The following is a 22,093-nucleotide window of genomic DNA, read 5'->3' as shown; positions in this document are numbered from 1 at the left end:
ATCTCGGAGGTCCCTTCCAACCCAGCTGACTCTATGATTCTATGACTTAATGCTATTTGCATTGTCATTTTACATGGAACCGTTGTATTCTTTTCTCTGAGGTAGTGGATCATTCCACCTATCACAGGTTCTGGGACAGAGCATGAGGTATGCAGAAGTTACAGAATACCTGAAAGCTGTCCTGAAATGGGGAAAGAGGGTTTGGTCAGCAGGTGGCATCTGCTGGGGCAAGACAGCCTTGCATGTTTGCAGTGAGCAACCTCACAAAGACCTTGTCCTCTGGCCATACCAGTAGGCAGTCTTCTCCTTTCATGTTTTTATACACTGTACTATGCACCCTCTGCCCACAAAGGGTGCTGCAGCTTTTTATAGGTGTATTGCTTGCATCTTAAATGTAATGGCTCTTTGCTAATTTTCTGAAGGCTCGAAGAAGGGTCTTACATGAATAGTAGAGAATTTTTTTCTATTTATAGTATTAGGTCTTCTGATTTTTTTTTTCCTTATGTCGTCCTCTCAGTATCCCTGTAGTGATTTCAAAAGGCTTTGAAGATAGATTAGTAACAATCCTAATGAAGAATGTTTAGTATAAAAAGGACAGTACCAACTGAGCAGATTTGTGAGAGTGGTGTTTGGGTCCTTTAAGCAACTTGCATTTCATGAAGCATCTGAGTGGCAGTGAAGACAGCTGGAGATCCCACAAAACAGTTAAAAATGTGTGTGACTTGGGCTTTGCCCACCCAGTCCATTTGAATGTATTAGGTGTGCCTCTGATGTTGCCCTTTATTCTCTGTCTTGTAAAAAACCAAATGTGTGTGCTACACATAATAACAGCTGTGTTCAAAAATAGACCATTTCTACCCCTCACTCCCCCCCCCAAATGTTGAACTTGATTTTCTTCTGACGCGATCACAAGACTGCTGCTGCAGTAGGGGCTTAATGCTATTTACGTCGTCATTTGACATAGCAACATCTCTCAGGGGATTTTTAAACAATGCAGCTGTTCAGGAGAGATGAAGAGGTTGAGGATGGGGAGAGGGAAAAGGAGCAGAAATAATTTAATCTGCCATTAGGGATATTGTGGCGGGGAGGGGAGGCAGCCAGCAAACCGGAGAGTTCAGTAGATTCATGATTCTGCATGAATGGACGGCAGGATCATGGGATTTGCAGCTTTCCCTTGAATGGGAAGGAGCATCATGGGAATCGGGCTGCTTCTAACCTTTTTTGTGAATGATTCTTTTCCTTTAACATGGCACTGTTTTTATGAATGGCTCTGGGGGGCAAAGTGCTGTAAAATCCTTCTTGAGCTGTACACAGGTCCCTTAAGGAATGCTAGGGTGGGAGTCAGGTGCAACAAAACAGAGATGCTACGATGTTAGCCGACCGTTCTGCTCTTTTGAAGTCTGAGAGGACATTGTACTGGTTTTAATTCAATGTAATTTAGCTTGATTGAAGCAGAGTTGCTTTTTATGTGAAGTATTTTTACTACTTGCTTTCTTCTACTTCAAAATGTAGTTGGCTACACGCATTTCTTCTGTTCTATTAAAGCTGGAGATGATAACATATCAGAAGCATTTTGCAATGATCAAATTTGAAGGTCTGCTCTTGTTCACCCACGTGTTCCCTTTTTGATATATGTTCAAAAAGCTAAAAGATTGAAAAAATTTTATGGGAATGGAAGTGCGAATGGAAATGGAGGGCAATAAAGAATTGTTTTTTCTTGGTCTCAAGCAACTCATTTGCCATTCAGCTTAAGTTAAGAAAAAGTGGTTTTGTCAAGCTTTACTTAAACACTCTTGTGTACATATATTTTCAGATTTCTCCATTTTTGTTATTCTGTGCAAAGCTGTATAATTTGCTTTCTTACCATCTTTATTGTCCCTTACAAACAAAATGTGCTGAATCATTTGAGAATTTATATTCTCACCAAAAGTAGCTAATGTCACAAACTTCTTGCGCAGATTATGTTACAATTCAAGGAATTCTGTTGCAGAGGTAAAAATGTTCATGTGTAATATTACCTACTTAAAATAATATTTTGTAAAACCTAATAACTGATACAGTCTTAATATTTGAATGATAATTCAACTATTTCAAACTTAAACTTTTATAAACTGTTTTTTTTTCTAGAGGAGAAGTACAAAGTGGAAACAAAAGTCATTGTGGCAGACTTTGGAGAGAGAGAAGATATTTACAGTAGAATCAAAGCAGGATTGGAAGGCCTGGAGATTGGTGTTTTAGGTTTGTATGTGATCTTTCTAAATCTTTCATACTGATGTTTCATCTTGGCCTGAGCAATACGTTTTTCCCATATTGAACTTTATTGAAACTAGTTCACAAAAGCTGTTGTTTGTCTGACTAAAGCTATGTTGCTGTATGCTTGATATGTTTTCTAGCTTGCTGTTGACACAATATGTGATATGGTGCTTGCATGAGTGACTACTTTCTAGGAATTGTGACACTTATTGAATATTTTCAATGTGTTACTCTGTGATTGTTAAAGGTCTTTTAGCTAACAACTGCATGCACCATGACTTGAACACTTGAGGTTGCTGAGCCTGGAGTAGAGAAGGCTCCAAGAACACCTTATTGTGGCTGTTCAGTACTTAAAGGAGGCTTATAAGAAAGATGGGGACACTTTTTAACAGAGCCTGTTGCAATAAGACAAGGAGTAATGGCTTTAAACTAAGAGAGGGTAGGTTTAGATTAGTTATAAGGAAGAAAAGGTGGTGAAACATTGGAACAGGTTGTCCAAATAGGTGGTGGGTGCCCCATCCCTGGAACACTCAAGGCCAGGTTGCATGGGGCTCTGAGCAACCTGATCTGGTTGAAGATGTCAGAGGGATTGGACTGGATGACCAACTAGGTTGACTAGATGGACCAACTTGGATTGGTCCCTTCCAACCCAAACTATTCTATGATTCTATGACCTAATGCCATCGTAGAACCTAAGCAAGCTTCAGATACTTAGCTTAGGAGATATTCAACTTCAGAGTAGAGCCCTGTGGGAGAACTGTTAATTTTTAATTATAGAGCTGTTGAAATTTAATCATTACAGTATAACATCAAGTAACTGTCTCCTGCTTCAAAAGTTTTAAGTGTATTCCGATCATGTTGATAAATTGCGGTTCTTTCTCAATTTAGTGTGCCTCAGTGTGGTTTGTTGTATTGCAGGAACGTAGGTGGTATGGGAGTCCTTGAAAAGGCAAGATGATCCCTCCAGTTACTTTGTCAAATGTAGAACTATGATGTCAAAAAGATGTTTTATCACAAGCTAAGAAGAGTTTAAACATAACGGCAGTTTACCTGAATCTTTTTTGAACAGTGGGGTAAAGGCAGTTGCTTATCAGGTTACTGTTTTTTCCCTTGGAAGCACATGTACCTGTGCATATCCTGTATTTCTCTGGTTATTCAGTATAGATGAGAACCTGTGATGGTTAAACATGTGAAAAGTCACATGGCTCAGACATCTACTAGTGTATGTCATCTGATAAAATACTCCTCACTTCAAAACTCATTTTACTAACCCGAAGTGCAGTAATTGGAACTAGAACTGTGGGGTATTTTAAGCATATTTCAAAACAATACTATATGAACTTTGTTGCTAATAGGTGAATTTTGTTGTACAATGTTTGAACATAATGTTCAAGAAAATAGTGTATATAAAAATGCAATTAAAAATTACTTTAAAGGATAAAGCCCAGAATGTTCTCTACTTCTTCTGGCGGATTTGAGTACATACAACTCAGGACATCCAGTATTTAATTGCTGTAAAAATTCAAAACCATTGGAGTAACTTCTACTGCCAAGGATGTGTTCTGTGTAAAGAGTAGTTGTGAGAAAGCTGTGAATGCCTTGTTTCTGAAGGAAATAAGTTCCAAAAAAACTTTGAAGAGTGAAATTAATGTATGTTCTAATCTGTTCTGTCAAAATCCACTCAGGGAATGTAAGGCTTGCAAGCTGCCTGTCACGAAGCAATTGCTGCGAATAGTAGATCATTTAAATGTCTCAAAACACCAGCAAACCTTTTACTGTGTGAGGTACATATCCACACTGGAAAGGTTTTTATTATTTCTTAGGCTGTGATAAGGTTATGGTGATGTACAAAATCATGACAATCTGACTTTGTATAGTCTTGCATAAAGTGGGCACTAAAGCAGTATGTGTCTCAAATTCTTTGTAAGCTTATTACAGGAAAACAAGCACGTTCCTCAAGCAGAGCCTGGTTCTTGCTGTTATTTGCGTGAACACCTTGACTAAAACCGTGGTAAAAATAGCAACTAAATGCTTTAGAGTTGCGTATTCTCTAGTTGAGTTCCTCCACGTTTTTTCTTGTAGCCGCTGTCAGTGCAGGTTTACAAAAACCTGTCTTCTAATTAATCGCTAGCAGTTTTAGTAGATCTTGTGCTCAAGATGACCAAATTACATGATACTTAGGTCTTTTCTATTCCCCAGATATAGCTCTATTAATAGAAACCACTGGCCAATGTAATTTATAAACACAGGTGATGGCTACTCCAGAAAGACAGTGTCTTAATTTTCTTATGACAAATAATTTCATGCTTTAGTGCCTTGTATTTTAAATTCTGTAGTATATGTTGCAACCCAGAATATAGCTTTTGTTGAGCTGCGTTTTTCATGGGCGTCTGAGGGAAAACATGGGTTTAAATGAGAACAGCCATAAGGGATGAGTTCTCAGATTCCAGCATATTTTCTTCTTTCAGGTCTCATCTGGAACTGTAGGTATGAGAAGCGTTGGTAGCACAGTTGTCAGTGATTGGTGCTGATTATTTTTTAACCTTGTACTTGGAGACAAAGGAGTCTCCAAACGTACTGCTCAAGAACAAGCTTCTAATTATGTAGTTGCAGAGAGTCCAACTAAAGTACTTACAGATTGAAATCCTTGTAAACTTCTTGTTTGGAAGCTTCTTCTCACCCACGTATGAAGGCTAAAAGAGTTTGCATAATGTTTTGCTGTGTGTTCAAAACAGCGTCTGTCAGTGACTTTGAACATGTGCTAGCTACAGCAATATGTTAAACAAGCAGAGGTGGGAAATCTTCCTTTTGCCATTCTTAAATAGCTGTGATTCTTGAAAGGAGTTTGAGCTGGACAGTATCTTACGCTATGGTTATCCCTTTTTTTTTCTAGTTACAATATGGTCGTACAAAACCAAAACGGATTTCTTAATGGTCTGTTACAAACTTGTAGCAGAGATGATTGCTGAAAGTATAGGCGTGTATCTGGGACTCAATCTGCAGTAAGGGGTGTGAATTTGGTGTGACTCTCTGGAGCATGAATCATGTCAGTATTCTATATTTGGAGAGAATTACCGAGGTTAGTCCCACAACCCTGCCACAATTCATAGCCAAAATCCCTTCCAGAGAGATGGACTGAAAAATAGTTTGTTTTAGGATGAAAAGAAGTAAAAAAATTTGGTTCACTCTGGCAATAACAACACTGGATCTTCTTCCTTTTCAAAGCTTCTCACTCCTTCTAAATGTGGGAAATGTCTGCTGGGAATTTGCCAACTCTGTTTCCCTCAATTCCTCATCTCAATTTTTAAAGGTTATCTAAAAGTTAAAAATTCAAAGCACACAACATGACTAACGAACTTCCATACATATACTAAGATCTGGACTAAAAGAGCTGTCACTTGAGGGAATCTTCGAGTGAAGTTGGTGCACTTGGCCAGAGTCTCTCCTGCTTGTTTCTTGCACATCATGCGTCCCTATTGATACTTAAATTTCTTTTAGGCTGCGACAGCTTTGGGCACGGGTGTAGGGGCTCCTTTATTTTTCTAAAAAGGCATCAGTGCCTTTTGAGGACGTTTTTTGTCCCAGTGCAGACTCCTGCCTGGAGGTGTACAGTGCTGTTGAGCATACATAGGCTTTGGGATTCTCTGGGTTGTAAGATACTATATAAATGTAAAATGTTGCCACAGCAACCACATGTCACGCGATTCACTTGCGTAAGATAAACAACAGATACTAAGGAAGCGGAGATCCCATTTGGTTGCTGCTTTTTGTCTCCATATCAATGTGCTTTATGGAGTTGGAGGCTGCAGAGCAGTACTGTTTTCGAACAGAAGTAGAATTTCCCCCCTGTTTGGGTTGGGATTTAAGAGCGGGTTTTGGTTTCATGTCCAAGAATAAAACCGTGCCAGTCTGAAGTACTGAAAAAAAAACCTCCGAGGTTTAAGTAATTCGTACCTTCTCGGTGAATTCTAAACGCTGCCGACGGGGAAAGATTTCGCAGGTGTTGGGGGTGACGGGGAGCACGGTTTCCTGCGGTGAATCTCCGTGTTACGAGGCAGCGAGAGCGGAGCGTGTCCCCCACGTAAGGCGGCGGATCCCCCCGATCCCGCCGCGGGGAGCGGGCGGTGCGGGCAGCGCGGGCAGCGCCCGTCCCGCTCCCGGGCTCCTGCTGCCACCTCCCGCCCGGACCGCGCACTGCGCCGGCCGCTCCCCTCGGCGGGAGGGAGGGGTTGTGGGTCTCTTATTTCACTTCATATGTGTATTTATAGAAAAAGATGGGAAACAGTTTCACCTACTGTCCTGCCCGGCGCTGGGAGCTGCTCTCTGACTCGACACCCCGCAGAGTCCCCCGTGCCCCCGCACATGTGTGCTGGCGTTTCTGGCAGGGAAGCAGCCTATGGGAAGCAGAGGAGTGCGAGGTGCTAAACATGTCATCTTTTAAACAACTGGAGAATTAACATTTAAAATGACCTGCCAATGTGCTCCCGAATTGCACTGGTGTGTGTACAAGTATGTTTACAGTTAAGGAAACAGGAATCAAATGTCTTAAATGCAACATTTTCAGAGTATTGTTTGAAAATTATCATTAATTGGTGGCATCCAAGTGATCTAATTCATGCTTTTATTTCAGTTAACAATGTGGGAATGTCGTATTCTTACCCTGAATATTTTATTGATGTTCCAGAGCTGGATAAGGTAAGTGCTTTTGTGGTACCTTCTACTGTTCTACTATGATAAGCAGATATGGCAAAAGTATTTAGGTTTGGTAAAGGGACCCACATAACAAGGTTTTTTTATTAGAATTAAATGTTCAAAGAGCTTTGAGATTTACCTAAGCAGCATAACACAACTCAGATGATGGCAGTCTTATTTTTTGGTGGCGTTCTTTACATATTCTTCCCTGCTGCTTCATTTCTATTTCAGACAGGTGCTCTGAATTCAGACTATCTGAATTCTGCTCCTGTCCGTGGTCTCATCTGACTTTCTCATGAGCTCCTTTAACCTGTGGTGGGGGGTTCTTAGGTGACTGAAGGGAAGAGAGGAAAGCAACTTCATGGATGTAAGCTGCATATTCCATATCGGTTAGGAAACTTAAATATGACCGTTTTAGGCAGTTCATAATGTAGGGACAATCTTGGTTGTATTGGACACACTGAAAACTGTGTTTGTGAACAATTTCACTGATGCATGATTTTGTTTCCAAAACACCCATAGATCACTGTGTCCACTGTGGTTTTGTGTCTTCTGCTTAATCACCTTCAAATAAGCTTCATAATATTTAGCAAAAAAAAAAAAAAAGAAATCCCTGTTTTTAACTTCATGAATCAACTTTAAGTCACTAAAACACTGCTATGAAATGGTGAAGAGCAAAATACAGTAGTTGATTTCTGAACATATCTAAATATAAGAATTTCTTGAAGTTTATAAGTGTTGCAAATAGGGTTAGGAAATACAGTGTCAATGTGATACATGTTCTTTATTAGTTTGAATCCCTAATCAGAGATGAAACTTGACCAAGAGCAATTCACAGACTTTGCTTTGAAAGCCTATCACTGTTCCTGATACTTAAGCAGGAAGGCAAGGGATAAGGGTGAATAATTTATCCCAGCACTTAAACCGAGAGGGTGTATAAATACTGATCAAATAACTTAAAATGAGCAAACCCTAAAACTTTGCTTTCTTGCAGACAATCGACAAAATGGTCAACATTAACATCATGTCTGTTTGTAAGGTAAGTGCCCTGTTACCTACACTTGTTCCTGATATCCTAATTCAAAACCAGAAAACAGATTCAGTTATTTGAGGGAATTACTTTCACCTGTTAGACCACAGGTTTACTTTTCATCTTGGAGAAACCCAGAGGTTGTTAGTGTCATATCGGACTGTGTGGAATATAATTTGTGGCAAAGATGCCTATTAGCTATTTGGAAGAGCAAGGTATGTACACAAAATAGCACTTAATGCTTCTTCACGATTGTTCTTCTAGCCCTTCTTGTAAATCGTTCATTCTTCTCCCCTTCCATCTTTTTCTTGGGGTGGGCAGCCCTTATCTCTGCACACATAAGATTTTTGTGCACTGTAGTGAGAAAGCACTTAAATATTTTCTGCGGGATATGTGAGCAAGAAGGAAAACCAAACTCACAGAAGCATGCATTAACTTTACTTTAGAAGTTACCTTCCTTTTTGATATATAAACTGATTATTGAGAAGAAATCAACTTGACTTCAGGCTAAATCATATGGCTGTTTTCCTGTTTTTGATATGAGGCCCATTCAAAAATGAGATTTTCAAGTCAAAGCTTAAAAGGGATGGAGGGAATAGCAGCTGCTTACATGACACAGGGAATTGCTTAGTGTATTACCAGTGAGTGCTGATGAAACTCCTTGTAACTATTCACTGCTAAACCTTCTTATGCATAACAAAACTTGTATTTGCATTAGCTGAGGGTTAGCCTTTTGCCTCCAAGCTAAAATATTTGATGTTTCAAAACTGGCTTGAAAGATTTTACTTTCTTGCAGCTCTTCTGATTAGGTCAAGTACTGAATTCATCTAGTAGTGTGCTTCTGGGGAGTCTAAACTCCGAGTGTTTTGTTTCTCTGTAAGGGGACACAGCACCTCTTAAAACAAGGTTTTAATAAGATGCTCACACTTTATTAAAACATAGGCAAACAGTGAAAATGCAGCTCTTGCATGACTGAATTTGTAATGTCAGCATGCTGCTGTGAACTCCTACTTTTCTGTGTGTTTTAACATCTTAAAACTACTTGTAAAATGAGTCTTCAGAAACCTTTCACTTTGAAAATGACTGTGAGCCTGCTCACACTTTATTAAAACATAGGCAAACAGTGAAAATGCAGCTCTTGCATGATTGAATTTGTAATGTCAGCTTGCTGCTGTGAACTCCTACTTTTCTGCGTGTTTTAACATCTTAAAACTACTTGTAAAATGAGTCTTCAGAAACCTTTCACTTTGAAAATGACTGTGAGCCTGACAAGTACAGATTTTTTAGTTGATTGAGAAGAATTGTGGTCCATGGTGTCTTGTTGCACCCTGCGAGATTTCATTAGAGAAGTCAGTTATTAATGGGCACCTTTGAAAGTTTTTTCTTATGGAAATAATTTAGTGGACTTTTTTTTAGGTTAACAGAGCTGCATCAGGTGTACACCTGAAGAAGTTTTGTCATTCACAGACCTCTTGGAGATTAGTGTAATCAGAAGAATGCCTCTGCTAAGGTGTGAGATCTGTGCTGTGCCAGCAGAGGGAGTGCACTATTCAGTGATAAAAGAATTTAGGGTGTCAGTCTTCATGGGAGCATTTTATTAGAGAAGTTACAGATGAACTAATTTAATATATGTTTCTGAAGATAGTGGAGTAGAGTAATAATTTAACTCAGTATACACCTAAAGTTCCAGAGATGCAGCCAGACTATACTGTTTTCCACAGTAAACTAGTGCTGGTTTATGGTTTCAGTTATCATGTTTATGATCGGTGTTGGTCAACAATTTAACAAAATTGTCATACAGTTTCTTGTAAAATTTGCATCCTCTCAGCCTCTTAAGATTCTAATGTCTTTGCACTTATAAAAACTTACTGAAGATCTGCTCGCTGTGTGTTTTTTCTTCTGTTTGAAAACTTTTTTCTTGACTCTGAACAACTCCCACTACTGGATATATACAGAGTTTGAGCATAGGATTCTATGCTTGAAAATGTTTCCTCCTGCATGAGCCTGTTGTGTAATTAAACAGTAGGCATGCCAGATGCTTACTGTTTTGGGAAGAAGAGCACATTAGAGATATGTACCATCTGTAAGACATTTTTTCAGGAGAACCCATAGAACTAGAGAATTGTGGTATGAAAAAATAAATTTTGGAAAAGTCTGTATATCTTTCACTTAGATTTTTAGGATGTAATCCTGTGAATATTTCGTTCAGTGTTTTAGGTTGATACCATCTCTTATCCAGGGCTATAATTGTTTAAAAACAATAATAATATTCTCACTTCTTGCATGATTAGAAAAATGAAGTTTGCGATGGAAAAGAACACCGAGTTCTCAAGCAAGGGGGTGAAGGTACAGGAGAGGCAGGGCAGGTTTTGCTAGTACCCACAGGTACCCAGGCTCTGCCCATGATATCACCAGATCCTTGTCAGAACTGTCGTATAACCGGTACTGTTATGTGCCGGAGCACCTACTTTCTGCCTTTTGGACCAAACTTTCTCAGTGCCTAAAAGATAACAATAGCCCCTGTCCTCTCAGTAACCTGCATTGCGTGCCTTCAGCAACACCTGTTGGAGAGCAGAACTCCTCTGGCATGCATGTCAAATAACTCCAGTTCTGGCTGAAACACTCCTTAGGCTTGAAGTGGGAAAGTCAAGATATTCAGCACAGTTTGATTCTGCAGAAACATTAAAGTCAGTTTTGTTGACACAAGTATTGGCAATTTTGAAGGGTAATTCTCGCCCTTTAACTTTTTGATCCATCTTTTTCTTCCTTGCATTCCTAGGGGATATGCAGTGTGTCAGAAGGGGTGCGCTGAGAGACTGCACCTCACAGGAAAAATTATTAACCTAGTTGGTCTTGCTTTTTAATGCTTTCCCCAGCTGTAAAATATATACAGTGGAATTTTGCCAGGTGTTTGAGAACTTATTTCCTGTCAGAGCTTTTAAACGCATGTCTTTCCCAAATCATATTCCATGCTGCCTTCTCCCATCATGTCCTTAGAGCACTGTTGGGTTAGGTCACCCATGAACCCAGTCATGCAATTTTGGGGCTCACTCAGTCTGACATGAAGTATTGATTACTGTGATCTGCTTTCAAAGCACCCTGTACGTCACTGAAGTGATAGCTTATGTAAAACTGCTTGAAACAGTAAAATGTAAAACTGCTTGAAACATGTTCACACCTTTTAAAATACTGGTTAAAAAAACCTGACCAAACACCACCCTGTCCCCTACAGTAGATTCTTTTAAAGCAATCTGGGTAATATCACATTTTTATGGTGATGTGCAGTGCAGGAGCTATTTTGGTCTTCATATAGTATACAAAACAAGAAGTGTTAAGGCTCTTCATGATGCTATAAATAGAATGAAGAATTTTTATTTGTTGTATTTTCTCAGGAGAGCACGATACTTAATACAGTCATATACAAGGATTGATTTGGCAGATAAATGGTGAAGAAGACAATATAGTATGAGTAGTTTCATGGTTCCTGTCATAATATCATGTCAAGCTTCTGAAGGGATAAATAGCAGAACTTTTCTTTAATGATTGTTGGTGGCAGTTCACGTAATGTGGGTTTGTATTATAACTTTTGGATATCTCGTTGTATTTTGAGAGACAAACTAAACATTTCTGGCATTGAATAAAATATCAGGTCGAAGTCCTTGGGTTTTTTCACTAACCAGCAAGTGTTGAAAAACCAAAATTAGAGTAGTTTCTAGTCATAGTTCCTTTGTATCAACTGCATCTTCTTGTGTCAATTCATCTTTGTGTGCTACAGCCTTCAGTTTCACTTGGGAAAACAATTAAACTTGTTTTGGCTATTGGGTTCATGTCCTGAAAGCCAAGGGTGCTAGACTTGCTGTCCAAGGGAAAAAAACAGGTAGGTAATGAGCCCAGAGAATAGTTTCACATACTTCAGGGAGTCCTTGTTTGTCCTTTGGAAGCTCCAAGAGATACTTGGTATAGTAAGGAACTGCAAGTTTGTTATTTCTGTTTGCAGCATTGCAATATGCTAATTGCATGGGAGTGAGGCATAAACTTGTGTTCTCTTGAAAAATGAGCAGGACTAAATAGTTGAGGGAGTACTGGCTTAGCGGTTGATTAAGCAGGGAGCTGAATTGGTTTGCGAGCTATTATATTGTGGGGGAATGTAAATTTTAGACCTGCAGGCCAGGCTTTGGTTGGAAATTGACATTAACAGGGGAAGGGGGAGAGTAAATTATATATATGTACATCCCTTGGTGTCTGTGGTAATCTTCGTGTTGATTACCTTACTTATTTTTTATACTGAGTGTCAATACAAAAGGCTAATAGGCCTACAACATCAAGGATTTTTGTCGTCATAGTTGAGGTGCTTATAATTTTCTTTAGAATTCAAAATACATAAATACTTCATGTTGAACTGAGGTATCTGGTGTCAGCTGCCCTCCTAATGGAGGAGGAGTGAGAGGTGAATTATACCAGGTTGTGAATCCCAGGCAGGACATGGATATAAACTCTACTACAAAGTCTGAAACTGTGAGTTCAGGAAAGAAAGCAACAACAAAACCCACAACCAATATAACATTGAAAGGAGGAGAAGAAACTAGTGTATTTGAGAAAGAAGACAGATGTTCTTTTGCAAACCTGTGTGTAGAAAGAGGAAAAAGCCTGGGGAGTGATAAGCCTGAAAGGCAGTAGGAAATGACATTCTCTTTCTTTCTCTTTCTCTCTCTCTCTCTTTCTCTTTCTCTTTCTCTCTCTCTCTCTCTCTTTCTCTCTCTCCCCAGTGGGAGGATGATTTAGCCAAGTACATAAATGCAAGTTTATAACAGAGAGGGACAGTTGCCAATACTTGGGAAAGGAGTAAGTGTTCTGTGAAGGTGGTCATGAATATCATTCAGATGGTCCAGAGGGAGAAATTCAATGCTTTGTTTTCCCAACTTGATGACTTTTAACCTGAGAGTGTGATACACAGAAAGCCAGATCAAGGGAAATGTAGCTATGATAAATATTTTTCAGGAATAGTCAGAGAATCACTAGGGATTTTTCCTCAAAGTACAAGTAACTTGGGGAAATTCAGGAAATCCTAGAGTTCTGTAGCTTTCTGTAGATTTGGGGCTGACACAAATACATGTTTCACCTCTGGAAAGAGAAGGTTCAGCCTTATTATTTGAGTAGTCTTTTTCCTGTGTAAAGGGCAAGAGGCGAAGGATGGCTGTTTTTAGGGCTTTCCCTTTTAAACTGGAATCTGAAAGTTAGAGGATCTAAATAGGGAAAACTTTCTCCTCTAAAACTGTTGCTCGAAAGAAAGTCTGATAATGAGCACGACATGCAGCATCTTGTATTCATAGTTCCCTTGTATGTCCTGTGCCCCTGACACGTCCACATGGGTTACTGTGTGGATTTCTGTTGAGTTAACATCAGGTTTATTTGCTAGTTTTTTACAAATATAAACGATTCTTGTTTGGCTTGGGGTATGAGCTGCATTAAGAAGTTATTTTTTCAAGAGAGACACTTTAAAAAAAACTTAGTAGATGCTGAGAATAGGTCTCATAATCAATTTAACTACCAGTGCATGAGTACAGTTCCTTAGCTCTTTCAGTGTCTGCAGGCAAGCGTAGCATAGGCATGGTGCCAGTTAACTCTTGGTTAAACAGCTAGTGAATTTATGAACTTGTGTGCATTTATGAACTTGTGCCTTTGCCCTGGCACTCTAAATTATCTTATGGTAGCAATGATGGTTTTGTATGTGAGTGGATGCACTACAGGGAATTGCTGGTCTTAAAAAAGTTATGTTGCTTTGAGTTGTTATAATTTCACCCCAGATTTGTGAATGAGGGAAGCTTCTTAGCTGCGTAACAAAGCAGAAAACTTGTCCAAGTTCTGTAGCTTCATGCTTTGTTGTATTTGCACAGCCCTAATTACAGATCATTATACCCTTTTGAAGTGGAAAGAATGACTTGCAGTCATAACATAGAATGATTTGTCTCTAAATATACAACTGTGGTATTAGATTTCTGGCTTTGTATAACAGTTGTGTGGCCCATAAGATAGGAAGGATGACTTTAAATATTTACCTCAGCTTTTCCTACTGTATTTTAGTAGTCTGAGTGAATATCACTTGAAAGATATTCAAAATTTTACACATTATTACTCTTTCCCTAAGCTCTGCTTCTGAGCTATTGCTTAGATTGGAGTGAGAAAAGACTACAGAGATCACTAAGAATGGGAGGTTTTCTTTGGAAGAAAAAACTCTGGAAATACATTTATAATTTCTAACTATTTGTTAGTCCTCTAATAGCAGCTTTTAACATAAATCCAGCCTGCTTTAGAACATAAATCCAGCCATAAGTCTGTGCATTTTTGTATTTGCAAGTAGGAATCTTTCCTTCATTGGAATAAACATGGTGTTACTTCTTCCAAAATTAGAAGGTAGAAGACAGGTTTGGTAAGGAAGAGTGGACAATGCAACTGATGCTTGCCAGGACTGTAATAAATGCAGTTGCAGATAAAAGGACATCAAGAAATATTAGCTGCCTGTAAAAGATTATTGAAATGGTCTGTAATCAGTCTCTATCTTAAGTTAGCCATTTGCTTTGAGCATCCTGGAACTTGAGATCTGGATGGTTAGGTGTGAAAGAAGTTGGCTTAAAAATAATGCAGCCCTCCAAACCAAAGGAACTATACCCCAAACTCTATATGTATATATTAAATAATTGAAAAATAAACAAACTGCAACAACTACTGCTTCATGGTTGTGTGCTAAACATTTTTGCCAGACTGTATTAAATTGCAGAGATTAACAATTTCTGATGTTGAGGAGACTGTCCTGAACAAATTTCTCAGATGCACATATGCACACACACACATGCTCACTCTGATCTAATGCAAATTTTCAGAAGGAAAAAAACCAGTTTGTTTTGGATATTCTGGCAGTTTTCACATAGCCTAGTGTATAACTACTTGTCTAGAATTACCTGAGTCTTCAGAGTCTTGGGAACATTCACATTTTCAACTGTAGCACTCACATGTCTGTGGAAAGTAGTATTCCTTCAGAAAAATGGTGATGTGAAGGAAGCCTAAGAGTGTTCAGTGACCACCAACTGATGGCACTCTTCTTAGAGTAGTTCCCAGCCTCTCCCTTAGGTTTCTTGACACTTCCTTCTTCCTTTATTAGATTGCCTTCAGAGAAACAAACACTACCATAGAGTTCTCTGACATCCTACATGCTAATTCCTATAGACTCAGACTTGGAATGCTTTGCAATTTATGAAATACATGCCATTACAGAATTGGTGTCTCTAAACCAGACCTACGTAGAATTTGGATTCTTTATCTAGTTCTAGATGTTTGGTTTTTAACTGCCTATTTCATAATGGCACGTCTGAGATTATTGCTGTTGAAGACAACGCTGTTAACCACTTTGGCTGTTTAGGATAAGGGTCATGCAATACAAGCACATATGGACACCGTTATTAGTGGTAAAACTACATTTCTGCTATTTATTGTTTTATTTTAATTAAGGCTGGAAATATTTCACGTGTGTGTACAATGTATAAAATTGCCAGGCTGGAATATTGCTGCAGAATACCCTGCCAGTGTTTTTCCAATAGTGCTTTCTGAGTGTGGACTTGGCTGGGTCAGGTGAGACTGACTCAGAGATCTACCTTCTGTTATCTTACTCTTTAAAAAAAAAAAGGTATTTTTCTGTATATAAAGATACTGCATGTTCATATATATATCTCTTCACACATCACAAGATGTAAAAATACTGACAGCAAAAAGTTTTTGCCCTATTTCACAAATTTTTGAAATTCCCCATTAAAATTCCATTAAAATATTAATTTTAATGAAACAAATGGAAGTGGTGTTGAGTATGAAATCCAGTTTTACCATCAGTATTTTTCTGTGGAGGGGGAAAAAAATTGATTGCCTGTCCGGCTTAACTGTAGAAATGAATCATTTAACCCAGTTGGTGGCGAGAGACTTCATAGTTTTTTATTTTGTGTAAGTCCCCCCAATTACTGTAGCATGTTCTTCTATGCTCTCATTTGGATATCAATAGTAACCAGCACATCCGTGATAAACTGTTAGAGCTCCTTGGTGGGTTGCAGTTTGGATTTAGACCATGAATGCATTTGTGTGGATTTACAACAGAAGTTTCAAACTGTGGGGGTCCCCTCTGCATTACAATGGGAGATCATGTACTGGTTTTTTACACCGTTTATGGGTTGCCTGAGGGAAGGCAATTTCAGACCAAGTCCATGTGCCAATCTGTAGTGACGATATGCAGCATTACACTGCCCTGAGAGGCAAAAAACCAGTATGCTGCTTTTTACCAAGGGACTTGTGGAAGAGATCATAAAACTTGCATCAGATAAAAGATCTTTCAGTCTTGGACTAGTCTTAAAATCAGCCCAAATCATTCTTTACCCTTTAACATTAAAATAAATAGTTGATTCTACATCTCTTTTGATGCATTAGCATATGAAAAAGCTCATGTATGCTTAAACTTAATGCTAGATTTTTTTTGATATTGCATCGGATCTGTTTCCTTGGTGGTGCTTATCAGCTCTGAATACTTAGTTTGATGTGTGGGGCAGTACTGACAGTTAAGTGTGTCAGCAGCTGACTTTATGAAAGTAAGGTCTGTTCAGCTCCTACCTGTACAATCCCTTATCAAAACAGTCATGCAGTGTGGCTGATGGCAGAATCTATTCTAAGGAGAAATGCCAATAAAATGCAAAACACAGCCCTTCTCTGCCATTTTCTTTCTGTGTCAACTGCAATCAACTGAGGTTGTTTTCTTTTGTGTTTTTTCTCCTTTATTCCTAAAAGGGTATGTTTTATAATGTAAAAATAAAAACAAACAAAAAACCTCAAACCCAAATTGAGTCATATGTAAGTGGTAATGCAATGGTGATAGTAAAACCAATAGCTTGCTGCAATGAGATTTGTTTCTCTGTAATATAAGTGCTTACAGGTGTTTTGTGTGCCTGTATATGCTGATTTCTTTTGTGTGTGTGTTTTTCCTCCTATATTATTCAAATATTCAATGTTTTAATTTATCAAGGTCATTTAGTATCAGGGGGCATATCATTATGTTTTGGTGTCTGCTGATTTTAGTATTTTTTTACCCCCTCCTCACTGCATTCTCAAAAACTTTGTTGGAACACCTTTTGGATATCATAAGTGGTAGCAATTTATATTTTTTGTCTGATCTGTCTTTGGTGTCAATGAGGTGACATTAAAAGAGTTGTTCGGGGGCAGGGTAGTATTTGACAGAAGCTGAACTTTGACATTATTTCTTAAAGGCAGAAGTTTTGGATTTAAAATGTATTTGAGGATGGTAGTAACTAGTAGCAGGCAAATTAACTATTTTACACTAGTTAAAATTTTGTCCATGTTTGGATTGATGTTTGTTTGTTTCCCTTGTCAGAGATGCTCTGTCTGCAACTAGGAAGCTTGTTTTAGGATTACTGTTCTAGAGAATCCTTCAACCAGCTTGTAGATAGATTGCTTGGAGTCATAATGGAGGCAGGAGCTTCCAGAGCAGTGAGGAGGTTTGCAAGGCTACTTTCCTTATGGGGGTGTAGGTTTTTCAGTGTAAAAACATCTGTGTAGTCAGCAAAAATGTTCTGGGGTCTTAAGTATTTTCTGTGGGTCATGTAATGTAGGAAACTTATATTCACTAGTTCTGTCCAGTGCTCTTGCTGCTCCATAATATATTTTTATCCTAAACTCAGCAGTTCAGTAAGCCCAGCTAAAATGTATTGGATATTGTTTTGAGTCTTGGCATAGGTGGTAAATTTAGTCAGTCTTGGTACTTACGGTGAGGAGAGAAAGATAGTACATATACTGTAGTGCTCGGGCGTTTTAATGTTCTTTAGAGGCCATGAATGCTGCAGAGTGGTGAAGACATTTGTTTTATTTACTCTTATGCTACTAGCTGGATGGTTTCACCAGATTCAGTGCACATACTACTTGACAGAGCGAAGTTATCCAGGTAGAATAAAAATAAACTGCCTACGCAAAGTATGGTCTCTACTTCCCCGAGCCGAGGTTGGGGTGGAGGGGGTGGCAGCTGCTTCTGGGAGGAAGGGAGGCTTCCCTCGGTCTCTGGCTGTCTGGTGTCTGCATTCTCAGCCATCACGAATGTTTTCCTTTTGCAGATGACACGATTGGTGCTGCCCGGCATGCTGGAAAGGTGAGTCACACTAACACTATCCAGACAAAGTCATCATTATTTATAGGGGAGAATCCTTTCTTGAAAAATTCATTACTGTGACTAATCAGCCTAGTCTCCATGTTTTAATGGCAGAGTATTGCTGGGTGAGTCACGCTGATGGTGCATGAATCATCAGACGGTGGAAGCCTTTTCCACTCGATTCCCTTTTTATTTTTCCTCTCCCTTCTCCACTGTTGTGGTGATTCCTTTTAGAACAGAATTAAAAAGCCCGTCTGACTCATCAGCACTAACTCAACAACCTGCTATTCTGAGGGGGTGGTTACAGTTCCTGGGAATAACCTTCTTAAGGCTATTTCTCCCTAAGTCATTGTAAGTAAAATGGATGCAAAGAATATGTTCTCATTATACAGTAGGAGGTATATTGAGGAAAGTCTGTGATCATTTGGAAAAGTAGAATTGGAGACCAGCTCTTTAAAATAATACACCATTGTCTCCACGGAAGACGTGTACTGACTTCCTAGCTAGCTCCCAGGTGAAATTAAAAGGTTCACAGTTTCCATTTAGTCCCTCCAGGCTATTTTCTAACTGATGTTGACTGTCCTGGCTGTTGGCCATCTCTGTGGCAGTGCTTGGCCCTGGTTTGCTGGGGGTTGCCCTGGATCAGGTTTGAACTATGATCGCAATACTGGAGGAAACTCTGTAGAACCATTCAAACCAGTATGGCAGGAAGAGCATATATATAGGGTGAACCTCCAAATCTGGCAAAGATGAAGAAAAAAACCTGGTATATTTTGTATTATCCCACTGCCTGGGAATCTTCATTGCAGACCAAGATTTAGTTATTCAAGTGATGCAGAGATGCATAGCATATGTTTCACATTTAAAACAAAGCTTCTTCCTGAGTACAAACTGTAAGAGCTAGGGGTCATTATGGGAGTCAGTGTCTAGCATGTCAGGGTGATGGCAAGCTTAGATTTTTAGTTAAACAAACAAGAGATTTGAATAAGTTTATTTCATCTAAAGAAACTTGAATTAGAAATGAAGACCCAAGACTTGAGCTCTAGGGCCAGGAGTGTAGTATTTCCCAATGAAACTGGAATAAAGGATGAGGATTATAGAACAGTGGTGATAGCTACTCAGAGTTTGTAAGTCAGAAGTTACTCCTTGTCCTTGTACTATTAATGATAGATAAAGGGACTTGCCTTTTGTGAAACCACTGCTCTCTGAAGGTGCCCACATGACCAAACCATTCTTGTTTTGAAGAGATTTAGTGTTGTTTCCTTACTAGATTCTGGAACTTAAGAGATCTGACAGTTTCTTGACTCAGTTTCTTCTTTGGTTAAAGAAACCTTGTAGCTATCCATTTGGCAGAGTTGATCTCTTCAGCTTCTCAGGAGAGAATGATGTATATTCTACTTGTATATGTTTTTCTGTTATCAACCCAGGTAAGATGATTTGAATGAAAGGCAGCAAACCAGTATCCTGCTAACTTCTGTTTCTGACTGCCCTTGAGCACACCATATCATTATCTCACTTCTCCTAACTGCATGGCTACCTCAAGGATCCCAAGGATAAATGTTCGAAAATCCTGAAAAAAAAAGGTTAATACTGGTTAAAAAAATAAAGTACACATCTCGAACTTTTTCCTTTAAACTACTGCTCCATTTGGATGAGGCCTTGGTTTCTGTCCCAGGGAAAAATATTTGAAAAAGCTTCCATTTTCTGTTTGATTTTTGTGAAGTTGGTTGGGTTTGCAGTGCACAGAAGCAATGTCTGCAGCTGCCAGCTCTTGCACAGTCATAGCTTACAGGCCATTAATACAACTAACAGTCTGTAACCATAAGAGGACATGGATGTCCAACAAATCCAAGGGCATGAATGAATTGTAGCTGTACTCAGCTGCTCTTTAGGTCAACCATACATTTCTCACATGGGACCATGGGCTTGCTAGAGCTCCAGGCTCTAAGAATAAAACTAGACTAAGAATCTCATTGTTATTCCTCACTTGTTCAAGGAGGATAGCATGTTGAGTAGATAGATGTGACAAAGCACATTTTAGCATCTTGCAGCTATCTCTAGTGCATACTTTTGTGTATTTGAATGTTAGTTTTATGGCAGTATATTACAAGTGAAGTGCAAACATAGAGCAAACATAGACTTTGCATGCTTTGCATCCAGGTCTAATAAGAGAACATAAAGCTACATCTTGGTGTGGCTTTTTATTTTTAATAACCAAAGCAGCATTAGGTGAATGCCACTTCTGGTAATGGCATTTAGATTCTCTGCTGTGGCTTTTCTCCTGTGCTCTGAACACTTAAAGTGACAATTTATAATCTGCAGTTTTCTATTACACTTAAATGACCAGTTCCTCTGTAAATTTTCAGGCTACTGTCTAACGCGGGAGATTCATAGAACTGAAAATTGAGGCTTGATGTCTTTGGGAGCAAAAAAGCCACCACCACCGAAAATCAGTTCACTGTTTTTAGACAAATACCAAACTATGGTATTTATTGCCAGGGAAGTAGCAAGTGCATAATTACATTACAGAAGAAGCTTGCTCTTTCCACTTGGCATGCAGCTGGAGCAGGCGCTGGTTGCCACAGCAACAGGGAGATGGCTAAATATAGCCTTCCCGGTGCTGGACCACTTAAGGTAGAATGATAGGAGGTGTGAGGGTGTGGGCCTGGCTCTGTTCATCTTAACCAACTTTTTTTTTTTTTCATTAACTGCACAGTCGAATTAGATGGAGCCAAAATTTATTTTTGCCGCATTGATTCTCAAGTAATTCTTCAGATCCTGACCTAAAAACATTTCGTCTGCAATTCCTCCAAGAAGCAAAATAGTAATTGGAGTAATTGGAAGTATTCCCCCTACACACGTGCTTCTCAGTTTCATTTTATCTGGAGGTTTTAAGTTATAGGCATTTAAGGCGAGGACTCTTCTCTTTAAAAAGTCAAAATACAAACCACAAAACCCCCAGTGGCATTGGCTGCTTCAGAGAGACCAATACATGGAGCTTCTGCAACAGCCTGCTATTAATTTTTTGTTTTTCCAAGGTGATTTTCTTCACTAGGTCAAGCCATTAATTCACTCCATCTAGGTGATGGTCACAACTCCTGCCAAAAGTTGCAGTCTAGCCAGACACTGCAAGACTTGTACTTACATTCTGAATGCCAGCCTCTCTTCTAAAGCTTCAGTTAGCTTTATAAGCATGAGGCTCATCTTTATCCATATCAATGTGTATCCTTCTTTGAATCCTATTAAGCTTTTGTCCTCAATTAAGTTTTGTGGTAAGTAGTCCCATAGTCTGAATATGGGAGAGCGCTTTCTTTTATCAGATCTAAATTTCAGTCTTTCATTTAAATAAGTGTCATCTTTCTTTTGTATGCTGAGAGGATAAATCAAGATCTTGATCTTTTTCATTCATTAGTTTGTATACTCTTATCATGGGTGCTCTTAATAGTCTCTTAAATAAGTAAATCAATGTATCAGGGTGGCTTTTTTTTTTCCTTCTCCTCCCCTTCCTTAAATCATCAGGTTCTTAATATTTGTACTGTATTTGGAGGGATAAAAATGTTCTGTAGACTGTGATAAAGATTTCAGTGGTGGTGAAGGATCTATCCCTGCCATTCCCAGAATTCTGTTCTTTGGCTAGTTTTGGTGACTGCTGCACAAAAAACCTCCCTCCTTGTTCAAGTTTTTCATGGAGGGGATAGTTGATTTGGAGACCCGCAAGATTTGTGATTAATTTGCATTATTTTCTTTAGTATGCATTCTCGGTTATTGATGCACTCTTAATATTGATTTTTCATCTGCCATTCTGTAGTCTGTTCACAAAGCAGCCTAAGATCTTTAAAAAGTTCCTTATAGTATTCTCCAATCTGGTAATCTCTGAAAAACTGCATAAATACTCGTTTGACTGCTAATCTCCATTTGAGCTCATGAATAAA

General features: G+C 38.9%; 1 protein-coding gene across 1 annotated transcript in view; it reads left to right on the top strand.

The window, feature by feature from the left end:
* HSD17B12 (hydroxysteroid 17-beta dehydrogenase 12) overlaps positions 1 to 22,093 on the top strand; it is an 85,632-nt gene that overhangs the window by 49,944 nt on the left and 13,595 nt on the right. Inside the window, 4 exon segments of the mRNA XM_017811181.1 lie at positions 2,128 to 2,238; positions 6,884 to 6,948; positions 7,940 to 7,984; positions 18,127 to 18,161. Coding sequence (XP_017666670.1) covers positions 2,128 to 2,238; positions 6,884 to 6,948; positions 7,940 to 7,984; positions 18,127 to 18,161 — 256 coding nt within the window.

This window comes from Lepidothrix coronata, unplaced genomic scaffold (genome assembly GCF_001604755.1).
Source record: "Lepidothrix coronata isolate B3197 unplaced genomic scaffold, Lepidothrix_coronata-1.0 Scaffold1, whole genome shotgun sequence".
NCBI classification, from domain to species: Eukaryota; Metazoa; Chordata; class Aves; order Passeriformes; family Pipridae; genus Lepidothrix; species Lepidothrix coronata.
The sequence above is the reverse complement of the archived record's forward strand: the minus strand, read 5'-3'. Positions and strand labels throughout refer to the sequence as shown.